The sequence below is a fragment of the Thunnus thynnus genome, chromosome 13, assembly GCF_963924715.1.
Source record: "Thunnus thynnus chromosome 13, fThuThy2.1, whole genome shotgun sequence".
Classification (NCBI taxonomy): Eukaryota; Metazoa; Chordata; class Actinopteri; order Scombriformes; family Scombridae; genus Thunnus; species Thunnus thynnus.
The window spans coordinates 31,763,969-31,789,834 of NC_089529.1; the positions used below are offsets into that span (position 1 = coordinate 31,763,969).

At 39.9% G+C, this 25,866-nt stretch overlaps 2 protein-coding genes and 1 long non-coding RNA gene across 8 annotated transcripts in view; 1 reads left to right on the plus strand and 2 right to left on the minus strand.

Moving 5' to 3' along the window:
* The window catches only part of LOC137196216 (NLR family CARD domain-containing protein 3-like), a 138,453-nt gene that overhangs the window by 84,333 nt on the left and 28,254 nt on the right, over positions 1-25,866 (minus strand). For 3 of the 6 annotated variants that reach the window (XM_067609077.1, XM_067609076.1, XM_067609075.1), the window contains exon 3: positions 22,919-23,038. In XM_067609077.1, the coding sequence (XP_067465178.1) occupies positions 22,919-23,038 (120 nt within the window). Of the gene's footprint in view, positions 1-12,101; positions 12,794-22,918; positions 23,039-25,866 lie in introns of those variants that run through there. The other 3 variants (XR_010931226.1, XR_010931227.1, XR_010931228.1) reach the window with 3 other exon arrangements.
* The window catches only part of LOC137196220 (uncharacterized), a 31,634-nt gene that overhangs the window by 4,793 nt on the left and 975 nt on the right, over positions 1-25,866 (plus strand). The window lies entirely within an intron of this gene.
* On the minus strand, positions 1,911-20,817 carry LOC137196264 (uncharacterized). Its single transcript, XM_067609136.1, has 8 exons — positions 20,771-20,817; positions 20,334-20,575; positions 20,115-20,172; positions 18,084-18,257; positions 16,944-17,117; positions 15,789-15,962; positions 6,472-6,554; positions 1,911-6,339 (listed from the first exon to the last, which is right to left on the minus strand). The coding sequence occupies exons 1-8, from the start codon at positions 20,815-20,817 to the stop codon at positions 5,729-5,731; spliced, it is 1,563 nt and encodes a 520-aa protein (XP_067465237.1). The 3' UTR covers positions 1,911-5,728.

Sequence of the window (25,866 nt, forward strand, 5' to 3'; positions counted from 1 at the left end):
GAAAAGCAGCTTGTTGACTGGAAATCACTTTAAATGCAGCTCAGAGTTTCTTATAGAAACACATTCATAGTCTGAAATTCATGAATTTTTCCTGATGAAATGGATGGATTTGAAGGTCGGAGCTTATTTAACTAATTCAAATACTGGAGTGTTGAACTTTGTATGAAGTGTTAACAGTTAAATTCATTTATAAAAGGCACATCAGTAACAAACAGCAGCAGAGAACATTCAGACCTGTAAGCTGCTGCTCTTCAGTGTGTTGGCAGCTCAGGTTAATATAGAAAGTCCTGAGCAGAGATGTTGGATCTGGACTGATCTGACCTGCTTCTCTGGTTATTCTGCCTGTGAGCAGCAGAAAGCTGCTTCGTCGTGTCTGAACAGAATCAAACTGCTGATGAAGACAGAACAGCTGCTCTGTGTTCACAGTGTCTCTGAAAACAACAATAATCACAGTCAGAAACAATGTTTCACCACAGTTTATTGTAAAAAGGTTTCCCGCCACATCTCTAACTGGGACTGACTGACTCCAGAATATATAACAGACCTCTAACAGCCTGTGAGCCTGAACGTGGTCTCAGACCATCAAACCAGTTTCTGCTCGCTGATCCCAGTTCAGTTCTGTGACCAGAGAAGATCAGACTGTCGACATCTATTGATTATTATTATTATTATTATTGTTATTTGAGCTGTGATGTTTAAATCACCAGACTGTGATTCAGGTTTCTGCTGCTAGATGGAGACAAACAGACAGAAGCTGCTTTAAGTTGCAGCTTCATTTAATTCTCGTTATATTTACACCAGTAATGACTCGACACTCTTAACATGTCAAGTGAACGAACACTGAAATCAAACTGAATAATCTCATTAAATTCCTCACAACCCAAAAACCATTCAGACACTTCATACAGAAAAACTGCTGAATTATCAGACTGATACTTAACTGTTTGTATTTTCAACATGTTTCACTTTTACAAGATGACGAGCAGCTGATCTCAGGTAAACCTTCCAGAGCTGCTAATGTTAGCCTCAACTCTGATATATCACATCTCATCAGGACCGACTCCCACACAGCCCATGTTCCAGTCCTGAAGGCTTTTTCTAACGTGACCTGTGACCTCACAACCCTCCAGACTCTAAATGTACAATGACTGGAGATCACTTTATTAGGAACACCTGTGCAGTCTGATGCGATCCAACACAACAGCTCTGCCATCGATTCTACATTTACAAAGCTTCTACATTCTCAGTTGTTGTTGACGTTGTCAGAAAGGTGATAATTGTATTTTATATTTATTATTGAGGTGGTAGTGGGGCTGCTGTACTGGACTGTGTTATATTGAAAAGTGTTCCTAATATTTTGCCCTCCTGATGCTTGTTAATGGGCTGGAATAAAACCACACAATGGAAAACATGATGGAAATATGACATTTGTCTCCTCTCTCAGTAGAGTCCCACTAGATACTAGTTTTCTTTCTCTGCCCACAGAATCTGTTCTGAACATCAGCAGACTGTTAAACTCCTGCAGCTGTAAAACTTTCTGACTGAAGTTTCATTTACAATCAAAGCTAAAAGCTCAACTTGTTCAACAGACAGGAAAACTTCTGCACACGCTCAGTTTGGGGAAACCTTCCTGAAAATGGCCTCGAGTACAGAAAGAAGAAGCAGCAAACACCTGCTGCCTGGTTTGAAATATGAAAATAAATAATAAATGAAGTTATTTTATCTTGATTTATCTTATTTATTTAAAAACCAACTGAAGGTTAAAAGAAAAAGTCTTTGTTACAACAATAAAGTGCAGAGAAAACAGTTTTCTTTGTTTTGGATGATTTCTCATCTAATTTAAAGTCATTTATAAATGCTGTAACCTTCAACACTCTCACCTGTATATAGAAACATTTGTTGGAGCAAAGTTATGTTTGTGATATGATTTATTTATTTATGGATTACAGACACAAAACAGAAATCCAAGTGATAACATGTTACAGTGAAAACACGTATTTCCAACATGGTCCCAAGATGTTAAAAGACAAAGAAACATAAAGAAACACATTCAACATAAAAACTAATCAATACAATCCTGAAATACAAAAACACACCAGCACAGTTTAAGAAATGAAGAATAATAATAGTTAACAGTTCTTTTTTTATTAGAACTAGTGCAGAGCCCGTTCAAAACGTGTCTGTTCAGAACGGACAGATTGATTATTATTTCTCAACAACCACATATATATGTATCAACTGACAAACGTATCAATTAAAACCAGAAAGATTTAACAAATGAACTGGTTTAAATCCAGTAAGAAACTTCACCAGTGAGACTAAACTGAGGTTGAACCGTAGAAGCAGTTTTGTTGGTGTCTGCTGGAAGGATTTGTGGCAGCACTTTACCTTCCAGCTGGGTAATAACAAGGTAATAGTGGGTAATATTTGATAATAACCAGCTAGTAATAATGCTAATTAACATGTAAAAGCTTGGTATTAACAATGGCTATAACTAGCTAATATTAGATAATAAGGGGCCAAAAATAAAGAGATAATAATGTGAAACACATCTAAAGATGCAAAATGCAAAACTACCAGTTTCTACTTCATTTGACGGTGATGTTTGGTGATTGTGATGAGATGAAACCAACACCAAGAGACATATTGATTACCTGGAAACACACCTGGTAGTTTCTGTGTAACAGCCATGAATCGGCTGCTAAATGCTTCCTTTCATGTTACCTAAGATAAAAAATGATGTATTTTCTTTAACTTCAAAATACCATAATAATAAAAAACATGTTTTTAAAAGGCTTGTTTGAAGCTGAAGTTTGATGAGTGAAATATGTCCATAGGCAGCATATATTTCTGGAACTTTTCATCAACAGTAGCACATGTTGTGTTGAGTTAACAGTGGAAGGGTTAGGCCTACCAGGTGTGTTTCCAGGTGATCACTGTGCCTCTTGGTTTGGGTTGTTGCTGTTGGTTTAATCTAATATCACCGTGAAATGAAGTAGAAATATGTAGTTATGCATTTTGCAGCACTGATTCATGGCTATTACACAGAAACTAGCAGACGTGTTTCCAGGTAACAAATCACAGCATTAAAAGAAGAATTTTTACACTTTTACCTCAAAACAAAAGTTCATGTTTGGAACATGAGAGACGAAGAATTTCAGCAGGTTAATCTGATAATCACTGATTTAGACGTCCAAGAACTGTGATGTCATTTGAAGGTATGACGCTGATAGTAGCCCATAATATTTAGAAAATATGAACCATATTACATCATTATTATCAGGCTATTACCCCATTAATGTCACCATATTACTGTTTTAAATAAAAACATGATATAACCTTATTATTAGCAGGTTACTGTATAGTTACTGAAATGTTACTGTGATGTTTGTAATTAGTTCTGCCTCATTGTTCTTTAGGTTTATTTCCACTAAATATCCCCTTTCTTCTTGGCCCTTTGTTACCGTGGTTACACCCACTGTTAATACCAAGCTATCACTTATTAACTACCATTATATGACATTATTATTACCTCTTTATTATCTAAATATAAGCCCACTTTTACATTGTTCTAACCAAGCTCTATAGCCAAAGACTCTTTGAAACATCTGGATGAAAATATATTCTGCTGGTTCCACCATTAAAAAGGTTTTGAACATTTTTCCAGGTTGTGACTATTTCCTGTTCAGGTCGACGCCAACAGTCACAACTTGGCAAGACGGTTAAAAACAGCAGATAATGAAATCTAAATATATTTTAATATCATCCTTCATAGAATAATCTACAACATATAGATACTGAATATAAACACACCATCATCAAACCAGTCTGCCCGCTGTTAGATTCATACTGGGACCAGTTAGACTGTGTTATGGGAGGACTGGTGGACACACCTTCTACTTTTCCTCCACATGTCAGAGAGAAACACTCAACTGTTTCATGATTCACTACATTTTATTTGTCAGAGCTTCAATATATTGTTGAATGCAGGACTTTTACTTGTAAAGGAGTATTTGATGGTAGTTTTACTACTTTTACTAAAGTAAAGGATGCGTTTTATTTCTTCCACCTCTGAACATATAAACTGTGTGAAACTCAAGTGTTGGAGGAACAGAAACATGAGCGTCTGCTGCCACCTGCTGTTCACTCACAGCATCACATCCTGTCAGAGGAGGAGCTGTTTGCTTCACTCACACTTTAAAACATGAAAACAGGAACATTTAGGCTTTAAAAAGAAATGAAGATGTTTGAAATAATCACATCCAGTGGATCAATAAACTCCACCAGTGTTCAAATACATACTTATTAAACAAATTTATATGAAGTCTTTTCATTCACCATCAGAAATCAAACTGTCTCTTTACAGCGTGTCACCATTAAAACCATTAAAACCAGTTTGTTCTCCCACTCTCACATCAGCAGTTTGACTGAACCACATCATCTATCTTATGTGATGCACATTTACAAAGTTTACACAGTATATCAGATATGTTGTAAAGTTCCTTTGATGTATTTTTAGACTTTGATTATGTATCTCACAGTGTGTCTGTAGAACATGAATCCAATCCATCAATCTGATCAATAAACACCATCAGAACTCATTGTTTTTGAGTCGCTCTGACCAAAAAAAGCCAAAAAAGTTTGACAGCGGATGTAAAAAATCAAAACGGACTTTAACTGACGTCAGTTGTGTCGTCACAGACTGTCTGAACTTTAAAGATCCTCCGCACATGTTTTAAGAATATAAAAATACTCTGCTTGGAATAATAATGTGTGTCTGATGTTGAACAACAGCTGTCAGACTGAATGTGAGCTAAACACATTAAACTGACACTTTAAACAGTCCTGAAACTGTCAAATACCTTCAATCTACTATATGAAATTAGATATGAATTAACATGCACACACACAAAAATAAATGGAGAAAACTAACATCAGCTACTGATCATCATGAACTTTATTCTCTACACAGGAACTAAATAAACACTCCAGAGAAAAACTAAATACTTCCTGTATGTCAGAAACACACAACAGCTCCTGGACTTCTCATCTCTAATGCTGTGTTCACATCATATGGGATGGATGGTAGAGGCGGGAAAGATTCCCATGTTTACAACTCGCCAGCGTTCATGTCACACAACAAATCAAGACGGCTGCATGATTACAAAGTTGGTGGAATGAGGCTCAAAAATACTGTTATTGACAATAATCCAGCATATCCAGTAAATATCAGAGCTTTCAGCTTTTCCACTTCATAATTACCACTTGAATGTTGACCTGAATTCTATTTACAAGTCAGAATCTCATAATTAGCATCATTCCAATATGATATGAACGCAGCATAAAAGCAGCCACACTCCAGCTGCTGAGCCTCAGCCTTCACCATTAGAGGTGTTCATTTAACCAGCCAATAGGAGGCCTGTTGTTCTGACCATCATTTGTCATGTGATCTCTAAATAAGTGAAGGAATCAGGTAACACAGTTACTATGAAACTACTAGAAGAACTACAACTAAACATTGTGAAGATCCCATTCCCATTATCCCATTACAGTTCAAGCCTTTCTAATACACTAACAACAGAAAACAACAACTGGACTCAGTTTATCATTTGATTCATTTTACAAACAAACTGTCAATCATGTGGAAACCATGTTTACATTTACAAGCAGTGAGAGATCATGTTGGTACTAAATACCATCAGCTGTGTGTGATCCTGTACAGACTGAACTATCTGGTCAGCAGTGAGAAAGTTTCTCTAACAGGAGGAGACTCTTCCTCCTCCAGACCACACAGAGACACTGAGGAACCAGACCAGTTAGACCAGTAGAACCCAAACCCAGCACACAGAGCCTGAGTGAATGTGGTGTTGAAGGTGTGGAGGTGGATCAGTGTGTCAGAGGAGACTCTGTAGAAGGACAGAGTGCCAGCAGGACAGTCCACATACACTGCTACTCTGTTAGAGACAGAGGAGGAGGAGGAGGAGGAGGAGGAGGAGGAGATGAATGTTGATCTGTTATTGTGACAGACAGAGTAACCAACATCAGAGCAGATCAGACTCCAGGACTGATCATTCCTTCCAAACCTACAGTCATCAATGTATCCTTTCCTGCTGATTCCTCTGTAACTCACTGATATATTAACGTCTCCTCTCCACCCGACCTCCCAGTAACAGCGACCAGTCAGATCATTTCTACACAGCAGCTGTTCCCAGTGATCAAATCTGTCTGGATGATCAGGATATGACTGATCCTCCTCCACATGTGTCACCTTCCTGTTGTTGTCAGACAGTTTGAGGTTTCTGTTTACTGTGTTTGGATCCAGTGTGAGTCGACAGAAATCTGATGGAGAGAACGAGACACAATACAGCTGCAGTTATTGATCTATCATCTGTTTGATGATGACATCATCTTCATCCTCAGTAGGATGTGAATGAGCTTTGTTTTGATGAATGAAATGAAAAACACACTTACACTTCCTCAGACCTGGTGTCAACCATCGGACTCCAGCAGGCTGCAGCCTGAAAGGAGGAGGGGGGTCAGAGCAGCACGTTCTCTTTCAGCATGCAAACATGGACATGACATCACTCTAGAAAAAGCAGCTCTGATCCTCATCACACTGAGCTGCTTTGCTGTTGCTAGGCAACACAACCGTCCATCACATCACGTCGCACGACGACTATCGACAGCAGCTACATTCAGCCAATCAGAAACAGGCGTCTCAAAGTCAAATCATGTCAACAATGAGACTTTTTCTTGTCAGACTCAGCAGTTTGTATTGTGAACAGATGACAGGACTGTTTAAACTGATTCACACTAACATGAAAATGATAAACCGCCTGTTTCTGTTTGTCTTTCCTCAACAATCTTTGGACGACTGACAAGTTATTTCCTCTCACACAGGTGGAACATTCCTGCATGATGGTTACAGCTGACAATCAGCTGCAGTCTCAAGAGTTTGAGCTGATTTACTGTCCACCTGTCTGTCCTCACCTGAGAGCGTCCACCTGTCTGTCCTCACCTGAGAGCGTCCACCTGTCTGTCCTCACCTGAGAGTGTCCACCTGTCTGTCCTCACCTGAGAGTCTACCTGTCTGTCCTCACCTGAGAGCGTCCACCTGTCTGTCCTCACCTGAGAGTGTCCACCTGTCTGTCTGTACCTGAGTGTTCACCTGTCTGTCCTCACCTGAGAGTGTCCACCTGTCTGTCTTAACCTGAGAGCGTCCACCTGTCTGTCCTTACCTGAGAGCGTCCACCTGTCTGTCCTCATCTGAGAGCGTCCACCTGTCTGTCTGTACCTGAGAGCATCCACCTGTCTGTCCTCACCTGAGAGCGTCCACCTGTCTGTCCTCACCTGAGAGCGTCCACCTGTCTGTCTGTACCTGAGTGTTCACCTGTCTGTCCTCACCTGAGAGTGTCCACCTGTCTGTCCTCACCTGAGAGTGTCCACCTGTCTGTCTCAGTCTCACAGTAATCAGTGAAATATTCACTAAATTTAATCTCTTCGTGTTCATTGACACCATTTTTCCTTTTTTTTGGTGACAGTCAGCAGGATTTTCAAACTAATGTATTTCAGGTGGAAGCAGGTTTCGTTCCTGCAGCAGGTTTTTTTCTGTCAGTTGGGACTCGGGAGCTCAGAGGCTGGATTGTTTTTTCTCATTTGTTCTTCATTTTTAAACTATAACCGCTACATCACTCAACATTTCATCAAGAGATTTGATCCTTGTTTTCATGTTTTTATTCTAATATTAGCAGTCTGGTGGGACCGGAGAGGACGCGCTGCGTATGAGTATTTTCCTCACTGTTGATTTTAATATCTTTAACATTTCTCAACATAAAACATGAAGGCGTCCTTGATAACTCAACAATATGAAAGGTTGTGACCAAGTTTTCTTGTCAGTTTTGGACGATAGCGGAAGCGGCTACATTAGCCTACCCATGATCCTCAGCCACCGTTACTATGGTGAAGACGCTAAAGCTGTGACATAAACTATATTCAGTATAACATTATACAGCAGGGCCGGACTGGGAAAATCATTCAGGCTGGGAAATATAGCTCCAGTCAGACCAGTTTATCAGCGGGGGGTCTGGGGGTCCCCACTAGGAAAACTTTACTTACAAAGACTTGATTTCCCGCATTCTGCTGAATTTTAGTGCATGTGAATAACAAACTAATGAGCCAACAGCTGCTTAGTACAATGTAGTGTTATGAAGCTGAAATAAAACCAAAGGTACATATCATTAAGGAGGGAGACGACACTACTACTACTGTGGCACCAACGCTGCTCTCTACACCTTCAAAAAGAAACAAGCAAGAGCACAACACCCTCCTCAGTTTACTGATATACACTAACAGTTACCCATCAAAGGTTCAAATAGTCCTTTAACCAACACAAACATTAAATAACACACATCTTTAAGTTCCAACAAATGACAGCAGCCTGAATAGTGACAGAAGACGTTGTGTTGTCTCAATCATTTTAAATTATCAGCTCAAAGTATGAACTCACTCACTGAAACTTTCACCAAAACACATGAATTTTATAATAATATTGACCACATTAACTAGACTACATATGCTAATTAGCTTTAGCATTGACGAGACGATGATGACGTGCTGTGCTAGCTGGCTGTGCTAGCTGGCTGTGCTAGCTGGCTGTGCTAGCTGGCTGTGCTAGCTGGCTGTGCTAGCTGGCTGTGCTAGCTGGCTGTGCTAGCTGGCTGTGCTAGCTGGCTGTGCTAGCTGGCTGTGCTAGCTGGCTGTGCTAGCTGGCTGTGCTTCCTAACATGCTGCGGCTAACGCTCCGCTAGCCTCTCAGCTAACGTTAGTCTCGGCTCTCCATGTGGATCCAACCGGAGCACCGAGCCCCGGTTTGTTATTCAGGTTAAAGCGGGAAGAAGCAGCGGGTCTGTCGGGCAGCTGAGTGAAGTGCAGCCTGCGGAGGAAACACCGGGACCGTCAGGGTGAAACAGTCCGCGGAGGAGCTGCTATGTTCGGCTGCACAGATAGGAAACCCCTCGGCTGACAGGAGGTATCACTCTGTTTGGAAAAAACTTCTTCTTTTTGGTTTATAACGGCGGTTGTCAACCAGCGTATTAGGTGCATTACCGCCACCTTCTGCTCCGGGGTGTGGACCAGAGATTAAATCCTACACATTAATCCTGTCTGTCTAATAAACTCAAAGAAAACTACTGCTGCACCCACTTGGCAGGTTCATTAAAGTTTTAACACTGAGCTCCTGAAGTCCAGTCTTCCTGAGTTCTTCCTTCATATATTGTCTTTATTGATCATATTTAGTACAATCTATGCTTGCATGCATAATAGTCTCCTCAGCCAGCTGGAAAAAATATGTGCATATATCTTATATATGACGTACTTGATATATTCTCAATACCAAATACACCAAGTTGGGACTTGTGTACTTGCTAGTTCAGACTTGGCAAGTTGGACTCAGTAGTACAAACTTGTGAGGACGAGAGGACGCAGTAGATCATTCTGCAGCTGGAACAGCAGCAGCTCAGCTTCAACACACCTACCTGACTGTACTGTGACAAAATAATCTCAACTCAAAGCTCCACTAACACTTTTTATCTCACAAAACAAAAACCTCATTGACAGAGAGATGCAGTAAATGATGTTATTCAGTCTGTAATGTAGCTATAATAAAAATCTAAACTGTTATGTAGCTTAATAAAATAAATGAAATGAATCTGTTCATTTGAATCCATGTATATGTGTGTAAATGTGGTGATATGTGTACATGTGGAGCTCCAGAGGCAGCGCTGCTGTTCTGTCCAGTAAAAACATGAAGCTTCACTTTACATTCAGACAAACTAATGTTGCAGCTACAATTGTTAGATTTCATGTGTGAGACCAACATTTATCTTCCAGAAGGAATTATATCATATATCTAAATGCTGCGGAGACATTAGAGCCAGCGGTGAATCAGCAAAGAGCTGCAGATCAGTTCATGGATCATGTTCTCCCCGGGATGACCACATGTTGACCGGCCGATCATCTCAGGAGTCGGGCTGCTAGCAGCTGAGATGAGCGGCTGGTCCAAACATCTCCCAACACATCCCAGCAGGTTTACAGACTGGAGTTACTGGGATAAACTGGCCACATGTTGGAATCTACATGTTACTTTCTCTCCTGAAAACATTAAAAATTAATAAAGTCACATATTAATAATCCTACAATTCAAGTTACAACAGCTTTTAGCCTGACTCAAAGTCTCCGCCATCGCTGCCGGTTGGTGTGAAATGCATTCTGGGATACTTGGATGCTTTTCATTACGCTAACGTGTCTCCTGGTTTCTCTCACTCGCGTCTCTTCTCCCAGCGAGGATGAGAGAGAGACGTGAGGACGGAGGAATTTAATTTATCAAACGGGACGTCGTCGCTCACTCCAGCATCATTTTGAGGAGACAAGTTGTCATGACGCACTTCACCCTAAATGTCAAATATGAATAAGTCAGCAATAGAAATGACTAAGTAACAGTTTAAACTCTAAAGTTTGCATTTAAAATTTATGTACAATGAATGAAGACTTTACACTGTTACTTAATCATTTCTACATATTGATAGCTGGAAGGAAAACAGCTGATAACTGCTCCAGTGTTTAATCATTTGATTATAGATCTATAGCAGCGTCTGTCTGTCACAGAATGAGACACAAACACACAATTTAAACCTGTTAATTATTGAAAGAACAGAACCCACATCAAGGAACAATAGAAACAGCTGCAGCCTGCAGAATATGTTTAAATAAAATGTTGCTTATTTAGTTTGTGAAAGTCTGACGTGCTTTTCAGGCTCAGGATGGTTTTATAGGAGACGCAGCTGTGTGACGTCATGTTTTCCTGAAGGAGCTGAGACGCTCTGAAACACAGAAGAAGAAAGGAGAAGCCTTTTGCCTCATGAAGAGAAATAGTAGAAAGTTTTAATGATTGATTCATGATTCAGTCATCTTTATTTTATAAATAAATAGGCTATGATCAGCTGCTGTTGTGCTTTCATTCCTTCTCCACAGGTAGTTTCCTGATCTGCTGTATTACAACAACAGCCGACTGTTTACTGTCCCGTCAGATCAGCTGACCAATCAATACACACTTTGGATCAAAGGGGTGTTGCCGTCCGTTAAAACACTTCCACTAGGATACACCTGTGTTTCCTGGCTCTAAGCTCCTCCAGGAGCCTCCTCTCTCCTCGCTCCTCGTCTCCTCCGGGTGCATTTAAGGGATCGGAAGATCCTCCATGATGGCGGAGAGAGATCGATTTCCGGGTCACGGAGGAGAGAGGACGCGAGGAAGCATAGAGTTAGCTTAATGAAAAGCACCCACATACATCTCAAGTCTCTTATTAGAAAGATTTGTCTTTTCATGATGTTATTTCCTCCATTAAACTGTTTCTTGCTGACAGACAGACTCTCCCTGACTTTAATTTGATCCATAATAACAGTTCAACACATTTATATTTTACATCATTTATCCTCATTTACATTCAGTCACATGTGAGGCTGAAAATTCCTGAGCGTCGGGTTTGATATGAGTTACATCATTTCCATTTTCCCTGAAACATTTAGCCAAATACATATTTTCCAGTGTTCAAAAGACACTCTGATCATATTCTGGGTTATTAAATAATGAATTCACTATCAGAATATCAAACAATACAGATGCAAATAATCAATAAATAATATAAACGCATTCTGTGAGTAGAAATGGTTCCTGTGCCTCTGAGCAGGACACAGTATAAATGCAGAATGCAGGTTGTTATTTATGTTTGTTAAACAGGTAACAGCTGCAGAGAGGAAACAGCTGCTGCAGTGATAACTGTGAACATTTATTAGTATTAATCAGAAGTTTCTACAGCTGTTAAAACTGACTGACAGCTGATCAGCTGTGATCAGCTGCCGCCGTCATCAGAAACGGACGTCGCTTCATGTGACACTTCAGAGGAAAGAACGTCTCATGTCTCTAAAAACAAATGTTCTTGTTTCCTCTCTCCTCGCTTTGTTTCCTTGGTTGCATCTCAAGTCTCTTAAATTGCATCCACGTTTCCCTCACTTGCTTCTTTTCCTTGCATCTTAGTCCCTGTTTACACCTGGTATTAACATCCGTCTCAGGTGATCCGATCACAAGTGGACAGCTCCAAGTACGTCTGTTTACGCCTGGTATTAACATCCGTCTTGAGTGACCACTTGTTATTCGGATCTCACTTCCTCGCTCTATATGCAAATTAACACAGACATCATTTCTGTTTGCAAAGACTAAATTTGTTCCTTTTTAACTGGCGGGAGGATGTTGTGGAAATGTTTTATCGTTGCTCAAGAACCACACAGAGACATAAAGAAAGCATTAAACATTGTTACTTGGTGACGCAATTGTAGACGCTGTACAATCCATCACACCATCAGTAACAATTATACAAATGTCCAAACACAAACAAAAATACAATCATCTTGTATTTTTGGAGAGAAAGCATGTTGTTCAGCCGGCCCTTTCTCTAACGATTGTTAACCCAAACCAGACAGCTTTATACCTCTCCAGAATGAAAGCTAAAACAGTCTGGTCCCTAATAGACACTTCCACAAACTGTTACACCTTCTTACAAACAAGTATGGTCATACGATCTAATACAGACCTCATGGTCAATCAATAACTTCAAACATGGACATCCTTCAACTTTAGCTTGTCTAGATACCTCATGATCCACACAGTCTCTAAAACAGCAGGCTTAAGACAAAGATATCTCTAGCTAACCCCTGAGGTCAGCAAGCAGCCCTCAGATAGAAACAAGTTCAAGAGTTCAACTAGACCAGGAGCAGGATTTCTTCACCAGCATATATACCAAAATGACAATGACATTACATCACATTCAGTTGACAACAACCACTGACCTCTTAGTTTAACAACATTTGCAACATATAAACAAAAGATTTATAAAATGATAACCTACTATTCAGTTTTCTTTCACAAGGACCGGGGGTCTGTGTATCCTCCGTCCAAAGCTGTGTTCAACTTGTTTGATAACAGGTTAAACAAATATACAATGCATTGTGCCCCCTCATGAAAATCAAATGCCTGTCCTATTGATTTACTCTAGCGCCGCGTCTGAACATATATAATATATATATAGTTATATCAGTGGCGGCTGGTGACTCAAAATATTGGGGAGGACAGGAGAAAAACCAACATGGAATCTCACAACAAACCACATCAAACTATATCATTGTTCCCCAGCTGATGAAATCAGAGGGGTGGGGGACAGTTTTATATGCCAATAAAACAATTTGCTTTCAAAAACAAAAACCCCTGAGTGGTGAAAAGGCTGCTTCTTTAAAGACATTTAGCATATACATATTGTTTCTTAACAAAGAAGAGCTAATTTTAGCCGTGCAGTGGTTCACAATGTGTCATTTTACCAACAAAGTTAAATTCAAATTTATAGTATTGTTCTATTGTGACAACAGATTTATGTTCTCATCAGAAACAGACAACAAATCACATGATTTACACGTGTTTCCTGTGTATTTTCTTAGTATACAGAAATATATAAAGTACCATAAAGCTTATAATGTGATACAGGAACAGATCAGTGCTGAATACTAGAAAGACTGAACACTAAAAACATTCACAGATCTAAAAGTGTAGGTTCACATCAGAAAGTATTAATGCATGTATCAAATACATGACTTACACACTCTGATCTATATGCATCACATATAAAATATAGTCTACAAAGCTGACATGTTAACACTTGTTATTCTAGTTACTTTAAGCTTATTACTCAATATACGACTCAGCTTAAAAACCAACTGAAGAAACTGTCACAACAAGCAGCCAGACCTCCTGCACACTCATTCACTAATCACACAACATCAACAGGTGACTGAACAACCACTCAATTAAAAACTGGATCAATTCCACATGAATGAGTGAGTCCAGACAGCTCACTGTAACTTCAACAAGCAAACTACCTACAACACATTATATGATCTCTGCTGCATTCTGGTTAAGGAGATAAATTCACACAACAGCCACACAGAGACATTTAACCATCAGAGATGAAATTAGCAACCAAAGAGACAGAGAGAGAGAGAAGCTGTATCTGACTCACGTTATCTGATGTCTTCTTCTTTCTATCATGGAGATGAAGTATTCATGTCATAACATCCATTTGTGGCTGTTGGTCATCTTGTTTGTTAGTTAACAGAACTTTGTGGCTGCTGGTTAACCAGTCTGATATCATTAGCAACAATGACAAACAAGCTAACTCTCCATCAGTGTGTGACCTCACAAATGTGCTTCTGGAAGAATGATCAAAAAGTCCCATAAACACACTCCTAAACCTTGTGGAAAGCCTTCCCAGAAGAGTTGAAGCTGTTATAGCTGCAAAGGGTGGACCAACGTCGTATTAAACCCTATGGATTAAGAATGGGATGTCACTTAAGCTCATATGCGAGTCCAGGCAGGTGAGCCAATACTTTTGGCAACATAGTGTACATATATATATATATCTGTGTGTGTGTGTGTGTGTGTGTGTGTGTGTGTGTGTCTATGTGTATGAATTTTTTGATCAAGAATATATATATATTTATCATCACAAAATTCACACCTTCCTATAGACAGCCCATTGGCTCACAAAAAAAATAAATAAATAAATAAATAATAATAATAATAATAATAATAATAACTTGAAAAGTAGGCTTACAAATAAATTCAATATGCAAAGTTGGAGGAGTTACTCTGGGCCACTGGGAAGTAATCTCATTCTTTTCTTAAAAAAACTTTTTTTATCAACAAAGAGCTGTGATAACAATCGTCACACAAAAACAGTGAAAGTAGAAAAAGTAGAAAAAGTAATCTCATTTATTTTCCTAGATGAACTGTTTCATGACGTCCTGTTTAAACATTTCCAACAGTTAATGGGCCTGAAACTCTCCCGGCTGATCAGTTCATCGGTACAAACAAATAACAACTGCGTTGAAATAAAAACTCTAGAGGACTGTGTAGCTACATGACAAAGCTTTAGTCAACAACGAGTCCCAAACTGCATTGCCTCATGAAATCAGCCAATCACAAAGCTTCAAATTCAAATATATTCTTTACATTTCAATGTACAGTACAGTATGTTGTTCCTGATTGTAACCACCAATCTTCAGTACTGTATAATGTTATACTGAATATAATTTATGTCACGGCTTTAGCTGGCGTCTTCACCATAGTAACGGTCGCTGAGGATCATGGGTAGGCTAACGTAACTGCTTCCACTATCGTCCAAAACTGACAAGAAAACTTGATTTCTCAGAATCAAAGCTGAAATAATTAAAACGGATGGTCATAACCTTTCATATTGTTGAGTTATCAAGGACACCTTCTTGTTTAGTGTTGAGAAATGTTAAAGATATTAAAATCGACAGTGAGGAAAATACCCCGGTCCCACCAGACTGGTAATATTAGAGTAAAAAAATAAAAACAAGGATAAAATCTTTTGATTAAATGTTGAGTGATGTAGCGATTATAATTTAAAAATGAATAACTAATGAGAAACAAACAATCCAGCCTCTGAGCTACCGAGTCCCAACTGACAGAAAAAAACCTGCTGCAGGAACGAAACCTACTTCCACCTGAGATACATTAGTTTGAAAGTTGTGCTGACTGTCACGAAATAAATGAAAAAATCGTATCAATGTACACGAATAGATAGATTAAATTACATGACTATTTCACGAATATCTGTGAGACTGAGTTGGTCCATACCTGAGAGAGTCCACCTGTCTGTCCATACCTGAGAGTGTCCAGTCTCCAGTGTGGATCCTCCAGTCCAGCAGACAGCAGCTTCTCTCCTGAGTCTCCTGGATGATTGTAGCTCAGATCTAGCTCTCTCAAATGGGAGGGGTTGGAGCTCAGAGCTGAGGCCAGAGAAGCACAGCCTTCCTCTGTGATCAGACATCCTGACAGCCTGCAGACATACAAAACAACATATATGTCACATGATCTGAGATCACTGCAGGACTGGAAGGTAGTGTGTTTATTACTTTCATCACTAGTATGTTTCTGTGATCTTTAAAGTTAAACTTAATACTTCCAGTTACTACTTCTAAATTCAAATGGCCAACCACAGTAAGGTTTGTATTGTGAGGCAGTTCCAGCTTTCTGTAGTCTTAGTCAACATGATGTTAGCATCTGCTAACTCTTCACTGCTAAAAATAGGTCTAAATAAAGAATAGTAAAAGAAGAAGCAGCCACAATGAGCTGATAAGATGAAGAGCTGCAGGTGACAAACTCTGACTACAGTTTGTAAAAACTTCAAACCTCCAACACGTCACAGAGGTAAATGACTCCATCTCAGATGCTCACAGTTGAATACAGAACAGGAATCCTAACAAATGTGGCATATAAGGACTGAAGGTTGTGGAAATAAATATAAAAACTAATAGTAAGGAAGCATTTCTGACTCCTTCACTCACACTCACTGACTCTACTTCATACATTTTCAGTAATCATGAGTTTTAAGGTTGTTTGAAACAAAAGAAGAATTAAATGGTGGTTAACCACTTAACAGCTGGTGTGCACTGTCATATCACCATTGTGACTAAAAATCACTATCATCCCAGCACAGATATTGCTCTGAAATTAAAAAAACTATAACTGTTACCAAAACACTGGTCACTGAATAACTGTCTGTATTTGTGTTACTTTGGGCCAATTACACAGTTCTTCATCCAGTTTTTGAATCTAAAACTCCTCTCTCGTATTTCAGGTTCCAACAGCGGAGACAGAACAAAACAAATGGAAATATATTAGTAGAAAGTTATTCACAGGGTCTAAACACACAACTGGTCTGAAAATAATTTGATTAGAGAAAATATCCAGGTGTCTATCAACTCATATAAATCATAGTTTAAATGGTGATCAGCTGTGCAGGTTGATGAATTCTGACCTGAGAGTTTCCAGTGCACAGTGTGGACTCTCCAGTCCAGCAGACAGCTGCTTCACTCCTGAACTCTGCAGGTTGTTGTTACTCAGATCTAGCTCTCTCAGATGGAAGGGGTTGGAGCTCAGGGCTGAGGCCAGAAAAGCACAGCCTTCCTCTGTGATCAGACATCCTGACAGCCTGCAGACACACAAAACAACATACATGTCACATGATCTAAGATCACTGCAGGACTGGAAGGTAGTGTGTTTATTACGATTATCACCAATATATTTCTGTAATCTTTAAAGTTAAACTTAATACTTCCAGTCACTACTTCTAAATTCAAATGGCCAACCACAGTAAGGTTTGTATTGTGAGGCAGTTCCAGCTTTTTGTAACCTTAGTCAACATGATGTTAGCGTCTGCTAACTCTTCACTGCTAAAAATAGGTCTAAATAAAGAATAGTGAAAGAAGAAGCAGCCACAATGAGCTGCTAAGATGAAGAGCTGCAGGTGACAGATATGACTACAGTTTGTAAGAAGATCAAACCTCCAACATGTCACAGAGGTAAATGACTCCATCTCAGATGCTGGCAGTTGAATACAGATCAGGAATCCCAACTAATGTGGCATATAAGGACTGAAGGTTGTGGAACAGTAAGAAAACATTTCTGACTCCTTCACTCATACTCACTGACTATACTTCACACAGTTTCAGGAATCATCCTGAGTTTAAAGGTTGTTTGAAACAAAAGAAGAATTAAATGGTGGTTAACCACATAACAGCTGGGGTGCACTGTCATATCACCATTGTGCCTAAAAATCACTATCATCCCAGCACAGATGCTGCTCTGAAATTAAAAGAAACTATAACTGTTACCAAAACACTGGTCACTGAATTACTGTCTGTATTTGTGTTACTTTGGGCCAATTACACAGTTCTTCATTCAGTTTTTGAATCTAAAACTCCTCTCTCGTATTCAGGTTCCAACAGCGGAGACAGAACAAAACAAATGGAAATATATTAGTAGAAAGTTATTCACAGGGTCTAAACACACAACTGGTCTGAAAATAATTTGAGTAGAGAAAATGTCCAAGTGTTTATCAAGTCATATAAATCACAGTTTAAATGGTGATCAGTTGTGCAGGTTGATGAATTCTGACCTGAGAGTTTCCAGTGCACAATGTGGACTCTCCAGTCCAGCAGACAGCAGCTTCACTCCTGAACTCTGCAGGTTGTTGTTACTCATATCTAGCCCTTTCAGGCTGGAGGACTGGGAGCTGAGAACTGAGGACAGAGCTGCACAGCTTCTCTCTGAGAGGTTACAACCACTTAGTCTGGAGAACAAATGTGGAAACATTCTTAAAAACGTATTTTTCTCCCATCTTGAATACATTTCTTTGAATATCTTTTCAATAAATCAATCAATAAATAACTATCTGTGCACTTACAGAGCTTTGTTGGAGGCTTTGACCACTGGCAACAGCCTCAGAAGAGCCTCCTCTGAAGCAGAGTATTTCTTCAGGTCAAACACGTCCAGATCTTTTTCTGATGACAGTAAGATGAAGACCAGAGCTGACCACTGAGCAGGAGACAGTTTATCTGTGGAGAGACGTCCTGATCTCAGGGACTGTTGGATCTCCTCCACTAAAGAATGATCATTAAGTTCATTCAGACAGTGGAACAGATTGATGCTTCTCTCTGCAGACAGATCCTCACTGATCTTCTTCTTGATGTACTTGACTGTTTCCTGATTGGTCTGTGAACTACTTCCTGTCTGTGTCAGCAGACCTCGTAGGAGAGTCTGATTGGTCTGCAGTGAAAGACCCAGGAGGAAGCGGAGGAACAAGTCCAGGTGCCCATTTGGACTCTTTAAGGTCTCATCCACAGCACTCTGGTAGAAATGTGGCTCTGTATATTTTTGTTTAGTTTCAGACTTCTGGGATGTTGTTTGTTCTTCTGCCAGCAGATTGACTCCAGACATGATGAATGTCAGATGGACATGAAGAGCAGCCAGAAACTCCTGAACACTCAGATGGACGAAGCAGAACACCTTGTCCTGGTACAGTCCTCTCTCCTCTTTAAAGATCTGTGTGAACACTCCTGAGTACACTGAGGCTGCTCTGATATCGATGCCACACTCTGTCAGGTCTGATTCATAGAAGATCAGGTTGCCTTTCTGCAGCTGCTCAAAAGCCAGTTTTCCCAGAGACTCAATCATCTTCCTGCTGTCTGGACTCCAGTGTGGATCTGTCTCAGCTCCTCCATCATACTTGACATTCTTCAGCTTGGACTGAACCACCAGGAAGTGGATGTACATCTCAGTCAGGGTCTTGGGCAGCTCTCCTCCCTCTCTGCTTTTCAACAGATCCTCCAGAACTGTAGCTGTGATCCAGCAGAAGACTGGCATGTGGCACATGATGTGGAGGCTTTGTGATGTTTTGATGTGGGAGATGATGGTGCTGGCCTGCTTCTCATCTCTGAATCTCTTCCTGAAGTACTCCTCCTTCTGTGGATCAGTGAACCCTCTGACCTCTGTCACCATGTCAACACACCAAGGAGGGATCTGATTGGCTGCTGCAGGTCGTGTGGTTATCCAAAGGCGAGCAGAGGGAAGCAGTTTCCCCCTGATGAGGTTTGTCAGCAGCACATCCACTGAGGTGGACTTTGTAACATCAGTCAGGATCTTAGTGTTGTGGAAGTCCAGAGGAAGTCGACACTCATCCAGACCGTCAAAGATGAACACAACCTGGAACTCTTCAAACCTGCAGATTCCTGCTTCTTTGGTTTCAGTAAAGAAGTGATGAACAAGTTCCACCAAGCTGTACTTTTCCTCTTTCAGCACATTCAGCTCTCTGAAAGTGATCGGAAATGTGAAGTGTATGTCCTTGTTGGCTTTGTCTTCAGCCCAGTCCAGAGTGAACTTCTGTGTTAAGACTGTTTTCCCAATGCCAGCCACTCCCTTTGTCATCACTGTTCTGATTGGTTCATCTCTTCCAGGTGAGGCTTTAAAGATGTTTTCTTGTCTGATGGTTGTTTCTGGTCTGTCTGTTTTCCTGGATGCTGTTTCAATCTGTCTGACCTCATGTTCATCATTGACCTCTGCAGTCCCTCCCTCTGTGATGTAGAGCTCTGTGTAGATCTGATTCAGAAGGGTTGGGTTCCCTGCTTTAGCAATCCCCTCAAACACACACTGGAACCTCTTCTGCAGGTTAGACTTGAGTTCACGTTGACCAACTGGAGCAGGAGTTCCTGAATGAACACAGGAAATAGGATCAATGAATGAAGCAAATATTTAAACATTTAATTCCCTCAAAGAGTGAGTGAGTAAAATGTATTTTCCTCCATCTGTTGAGACATCAGTAAATTTCTCAGTTATCCATCATGTTAAATCTTTATAGAAATCCTCTTACTGCTCTGCAGACGGTCAGCCAGCTCCTCCTGCTTCATTCTCCTCAGGAAGTGCAGTGTGATCTTCAGAAATGCGTCTCTGCTGCTCCTCCTCTGCTCTTCCTCCTCACCGTCCAACATCTCCTCATCCTCCCTCTGACTCTCTAGGCATTCTTGGTAACCTGGACTCAGAACCTTCTGCATCTTCTTCAGCTCATTCTTCACAAAGGTGAAGATGTTCTCCTCCAGCCGCTGGAACAGAATACTATATGAATGACACAATCAAACTGAAATTATGAAGCAAACATCAGATCCATGTTGGACAGACTGACAATCCACTGGTCTACAAAGTGCAGCATGGAGATGACTGTGAACAGAATAGATGTAAAAGTAGTTGTTGTACATGTACAGACCATAAATATGGAGTCCAGGTGTGTTTGATGCTGCTGGACAGACTGACCACTGGGAACCTCTGAGCTCTCCTGGTCCACTCTGTGGAGGAATCATGAAGAATGAGCTCACATTATGTCTGTCCACACAGAGACAAACACAAGCTAAAGGTCCATCAAGTGATACTTGGATGTGAACAGAGAATCAGATGACTCCCTGTAGTGGTAAAGCTTTACTAGTCCTGCTGATCCCACTGAGAATCAACAGCTCAGTCTGTTTGTAGCTTTCAGCTCAGTGTTTTGCTTCATCAGTCAGTTTGGTTTAGTCCCAATAGCTCTGATCAACCCTCCATACAGCTCTCCCTCCCTCACTGTACACTGCTGGAGTGCCCTGGAGCAAGGCAGCTACAACCTCCAGCTGCTCCAGTGGAGCTGCTCAGTGTCTGCTTGTATCAGACTGGTTGAACTGGGCAGCTCCCAGTATGAAAATGACATTTAGGTGAGAAAGTGAGACAGTAGGCAGGTGTCATGTCTGAGGTTTTTGGATGTCTTGTGTTTGAGCAGGTTGAGGAGTATTTAGTCAGATACAATATGTTGTATGAGCTTCAGTCTGGCTTTACAGCAGCAGACTCTACTGACACCTGTCTTATTCATTTGTTTGATTTTATTAGACAAAACCTTGATGGAGGAAATTATGCTGACTTGCAGAAAGCTTTTGACACAGTGAATCATTCTGTACTGTTGTCAAAGTTACAGTGCATGGTGTTTGGACATACTGCTGTAAAATGGTTTATTTCTTACATTACAGGAAGAACTCAAGTCTGTGATGTTGAAGTGGTTCTGTCAGAACCTCAGGATATTACATGTGTGGTGCTGCAATGTTCTATTTTAGGGCCTCTTTTATTTCTTATGTATATAAATGATACGACAGCTGCTGTGACATGCAAGCTGCTGCTGTATGCTGATGATTCTGCATTACTGCTATCTGGGAATGATGTCAGTGAAATTCACAACTCTTAGTAATGAATCAGAAAGTGTGAGAGAGTGGCTCATAGATAACAAGCTTTCAATGCATTTGGGTAAAACCCAGTCAATCCTGTTTGGAACAAAGACGTCAAGAACAAATACACTGAAAATCTTTTGTAATGGAACTGAAATTTTATAATATTTTGTCTCATATTTAGGAATAATATTGGACCAGTCACTGTCCTGTGAATCTGTTGTTGATAAAATATTATCTAAGAGTGGCAGCAAACTTCAGTTCCTGTTTCACAGACTAAGACTCTTTTTGACTTTTCTGTTGAGAAACTTCTCATGTCCTCATTGGTACAGCGTCAGTTTGATTCTGCCTGTTCTGATTGGTTCAGTGGTTTGACATCTACATTTAGGAACAAACTGCAGGTGATGCAAAATAATATTATTCAGTATTTATTAAATGTATCCTCTTTAACTCATGTTGGTGATGAATTCAGAAGTGTAGGACTGCTGCCAGTACAGCTCAGAGTAGAACAACAGAAGCTGCATCATATGTTCAACATTATCAATGGGTTTGCTCCTCAATACTTCACAGATAACAATGGAACATACTCAGCATGGCTATAACACCAGGGCCAGTGTGTGTTCATATAAAGTCCCTCCAGTGAATAATGTAGCCAGAAGTTCCTTTTTTTAAGCTGCTGCCGTGTTGTGGAACAGCCTCCTGTTACACATCCAGCTGTTAAAAATGAGAGGAGCTTATAGAAGTCAGGTCAGGACTTATTTATGGAACATGGTCACAGGTTTATAATGAAATCTGCAATTCCATTTTTACTTCAGCCATCAAATTGTCTTTGTTGTACTTTGTGTTTTGATGTGGGCGTTTATTATTTTATTTAATTTGTGGTGATTAAGTTTTATGTTGTATGTCTTGTGTTTTGTCTTTTAACATCTTGGGTCCATGTTGGAAATAAGTGTTTTCACTTTAACATGTTTTTTATGTCTGTAATGTATAAATAAATCATATCATCTCACTTTTCATATGAACAAGCGAGTGCAACACCATGAATGTCTTCCAGGAGAGACTGTCTGAACATGTGATCTGTTATCTCCATATTTAAATGATCATCACGTCTCCTCCCTCTCTATGACGGCCGGCTTTTCACTGACGTGGTCGGACAACACGTCGTACAAACCAGTTCTTTTCTAGCATAACCCGAAGTTTACTGTCAGTTACAGCTTACATCTGATCAGCAGATGGACGTCCTCCTTTAAAATCAATTAAATCCTCCTTCGACCAGTCGCTCTTAAAGGACAGACAGCTGGGTTCAGGTCCAGGAGAGTCTGGTCTCTGCTGCTGGATCCTGAAACAACAACAGCTCTGATAAATGTGCATGTTGGATAGAAATGAAAAGTCTGTTCAGTCTTTGCAGCTTTACATTCTGACCTTCCATCAGCAGGTTGTCCAGGTTTAAAATTTACAGGTTCCTCCATGGACCAGTCACTCTTCATGGACACACAGCTGGGTCCAGGTCCAGGTCTAGGTCCAGGTCCAGGTCCAGGTCCAGGTCCAGCAGAGTCTGGTCTGTACAACACACACAGAGCTCTGAGTGTGAATAATGATGGTGGAGTGATGTGAGTGGAGAACAGTGATGGACAGTTAGAGATCCTCATCTCACCTCTGAGCTTTGGTCTGGCTGTCATGTTCCCCACACAGAGAGCTTTTAGAGGGAGGGACTCCCTCCTCTCTGTCCTCACTCTGATCCATAGCAGAGAAACACCTTCACACAAACACAACAACAAGCTCATTCATTACAACAAGCTGCACATCACATCAGCACTGCAGTTACAACGGCGTCATTCTTGATTCAACCACCAGATGGCAGCAAAGTAAGACATTATTCTTCATTTCCACTGAGGTTTAATGTTTAATGTTTTACTTTCAGAAGGTTCCAGTTCTCTGTTGGCTTTTCATTTACCACTATAGAGCACATTTAATGGAGATGAGCTGCTGGTGGAGTCAGCTGTGTGGCAGAAGAAATAAAAATGCTCACCAGGTGAATTCAGATCCACATCCAGTCACAGAGTCTTTGTAGCTTCACCTGCAGAGGAAACACAGAGAGAGAAACTGCTGCTGATTCTCCTTCATCAGTCCTTCATCATCAGTCTGAGGACTCTGGTTTTCTATGGAGTCATTTGTACTTCTTGCTGTTTTAAGTAGAGATTGTACTGAATGACACTTTACTGATTAATAACAGTTAAGCAGCATATCACACTCAGAGGCCTGACATGTATTTCGAATGATGATTTAGTGAATATACATAAAGATACTGATGCAACAATTTTCACAAATATCAGTGGAGACAAAACTTGTGAAGTTTGTCAGACACTAAACGTGTTCTCTCTCTTTTATCCCCGAGGAGATTAGAAGGAGCCACAAGATCACATGAATGTTTGTATTTCAGAGCATCAATGCATCATATTTTTATTTACATTTATCTTTATTTATGGTTCTGTTATAGTTGCTACAGCTGTGTTATATTCTATTTGATCTTGTGGGAATGTTGTCTGTCAATCAGTGTTAGATTATAAGGATCAAAGTACAGACGTTTCCATGATTTATGGTTGAATTAATGGAGCATCATCATCATCATCATCATCATCATGTACAGTAAAGATTAAAACAGGCAGAATAAGAGAGAACAATCTGTCTGACTCAACACTAAATGCAGTTCTGTACAGCAGAACAAAGATCTTCCTGTGATGAGGCATCACATTGTAGTTTAAACTCCGTCATTATTCCACAAACAGAGTTTACTGTGTTTTGATGACAGTGATTCACTTTGTAGTTTATATAATGTGACATTGATTTTATATTGATTAGTATAAAGATACTGAATGAAGGTTTGGCAGCAACATAAACTTTAGTTTCTATTGCTGCAGCTCTTAGCTTGGTTAAAATACTGAATATCATCAATGAAAAGATGTTTTCAACAGTTTGTCTGTGATATAGTTTAGAAAGATTCCAGAGAATATTATTTAATGACTTTTATTAGCTGTTAATCACTAACCATACCACCTGTGAAACAAAGTCTCCCTCACTACCAGCATGATACTGGTTATTAAAACATGCACCAGTTTAAAGGTGACTGAATGGGGCGACCCTTCATACTGACACTAAACTTCTCTGACAATGAATAAAATGTTTTACACAAACAAACTCAAGACTGTTTGAAACCGTTTGAGTTCATTTTATGTCAAACTGTCAGAACATAATCACATGACTGTGTTTAAGTGCAGTTAGTGACGTGTTGAAAGCTGATAAAATGTGTATCTGTCAGGTTGGTGAGCTGTTGTTGACTTGCTAGCTAGTGACAGTGTTCCTAATATAACTGCAGCACATTTTACTGTTTGATGAACAATAAATTCACTGCAGAACATCTATTAAAACATGGTTTACTTTTACTGCTCAACATTAAACACGACTAAACAGCATATTATTAATAATCTATTTCATTCATTTATGAAAAGCAGCAGCATCATACATTGAGCCTTTAACACTCAGTGTCAGCTGTGTATTTATTTGAGTCTCATTTATTATTATTGATGCACATATTACATGTTATATGCAGGTGATTTTTCAGAGTAACAACAGACAGTGAAAGGTTTACTGTTGGAATTAGTGTTAAAATAGTGCAGACGTGGATCAATGTGTGGCACAGGGGTAACATTCATTAAGACCTGCATTATTGTCTCTGATGCTGTGAAATACACACAGTGATGGAGGAAACTCAACTGCAGTCAAATACAAAACAACAACCACAGAACCAATGAACCTCAAACTGCTGTCTTCAGCCTTTACTGGAAGTGTGTTGTGTAACTAAACACTTAGTGAGGACAGAAGAACAGTTAAAAAAAAGAGAACAGCAGCTTCTCTCACACACTTGGCTTCCTGGAAGTCACAGACCACCTCTGACGTGACTGATCAGATCATAAATAGTCCAAAAGTTCCAGTTGATAAAACTTTATAACGTTAAAGGTGAGTCAACAGGTTGTATAATACAGGTGTGTCTGCGTGTCCTTACATGACCATTAAACCTGCTCATTATATCAGGTTAATGATGAACAGATATTCACATTAACTGGTGGAAACTACTAGTCTGATTCTTGATTAAATGTAAACTCAACAATA

Coding starts and splice junctions, on each gene's coding strand:
- LOC137196264 (XM_067609136.1), bottom strand. CDS start 20,817: ATGATTCCTCCACAGAGTGGACCAGGAGAGCTCAGAGGTTCCCAGTG. Junction 20,576..20,770: donor GAGCTCAGAGGTTCCCAGTG/GTCAGTCTGTCC, acceptor TCATTCATATAG/TATTCTGTTCCAGCGGCTGG. Junction 6,555..15,788: donor TGGAGACTGGACACTCTCAG/GTATGGACAGAC, acceptor TGCATGCTGAAA/GAGAACGTGCTGCTCTGACC.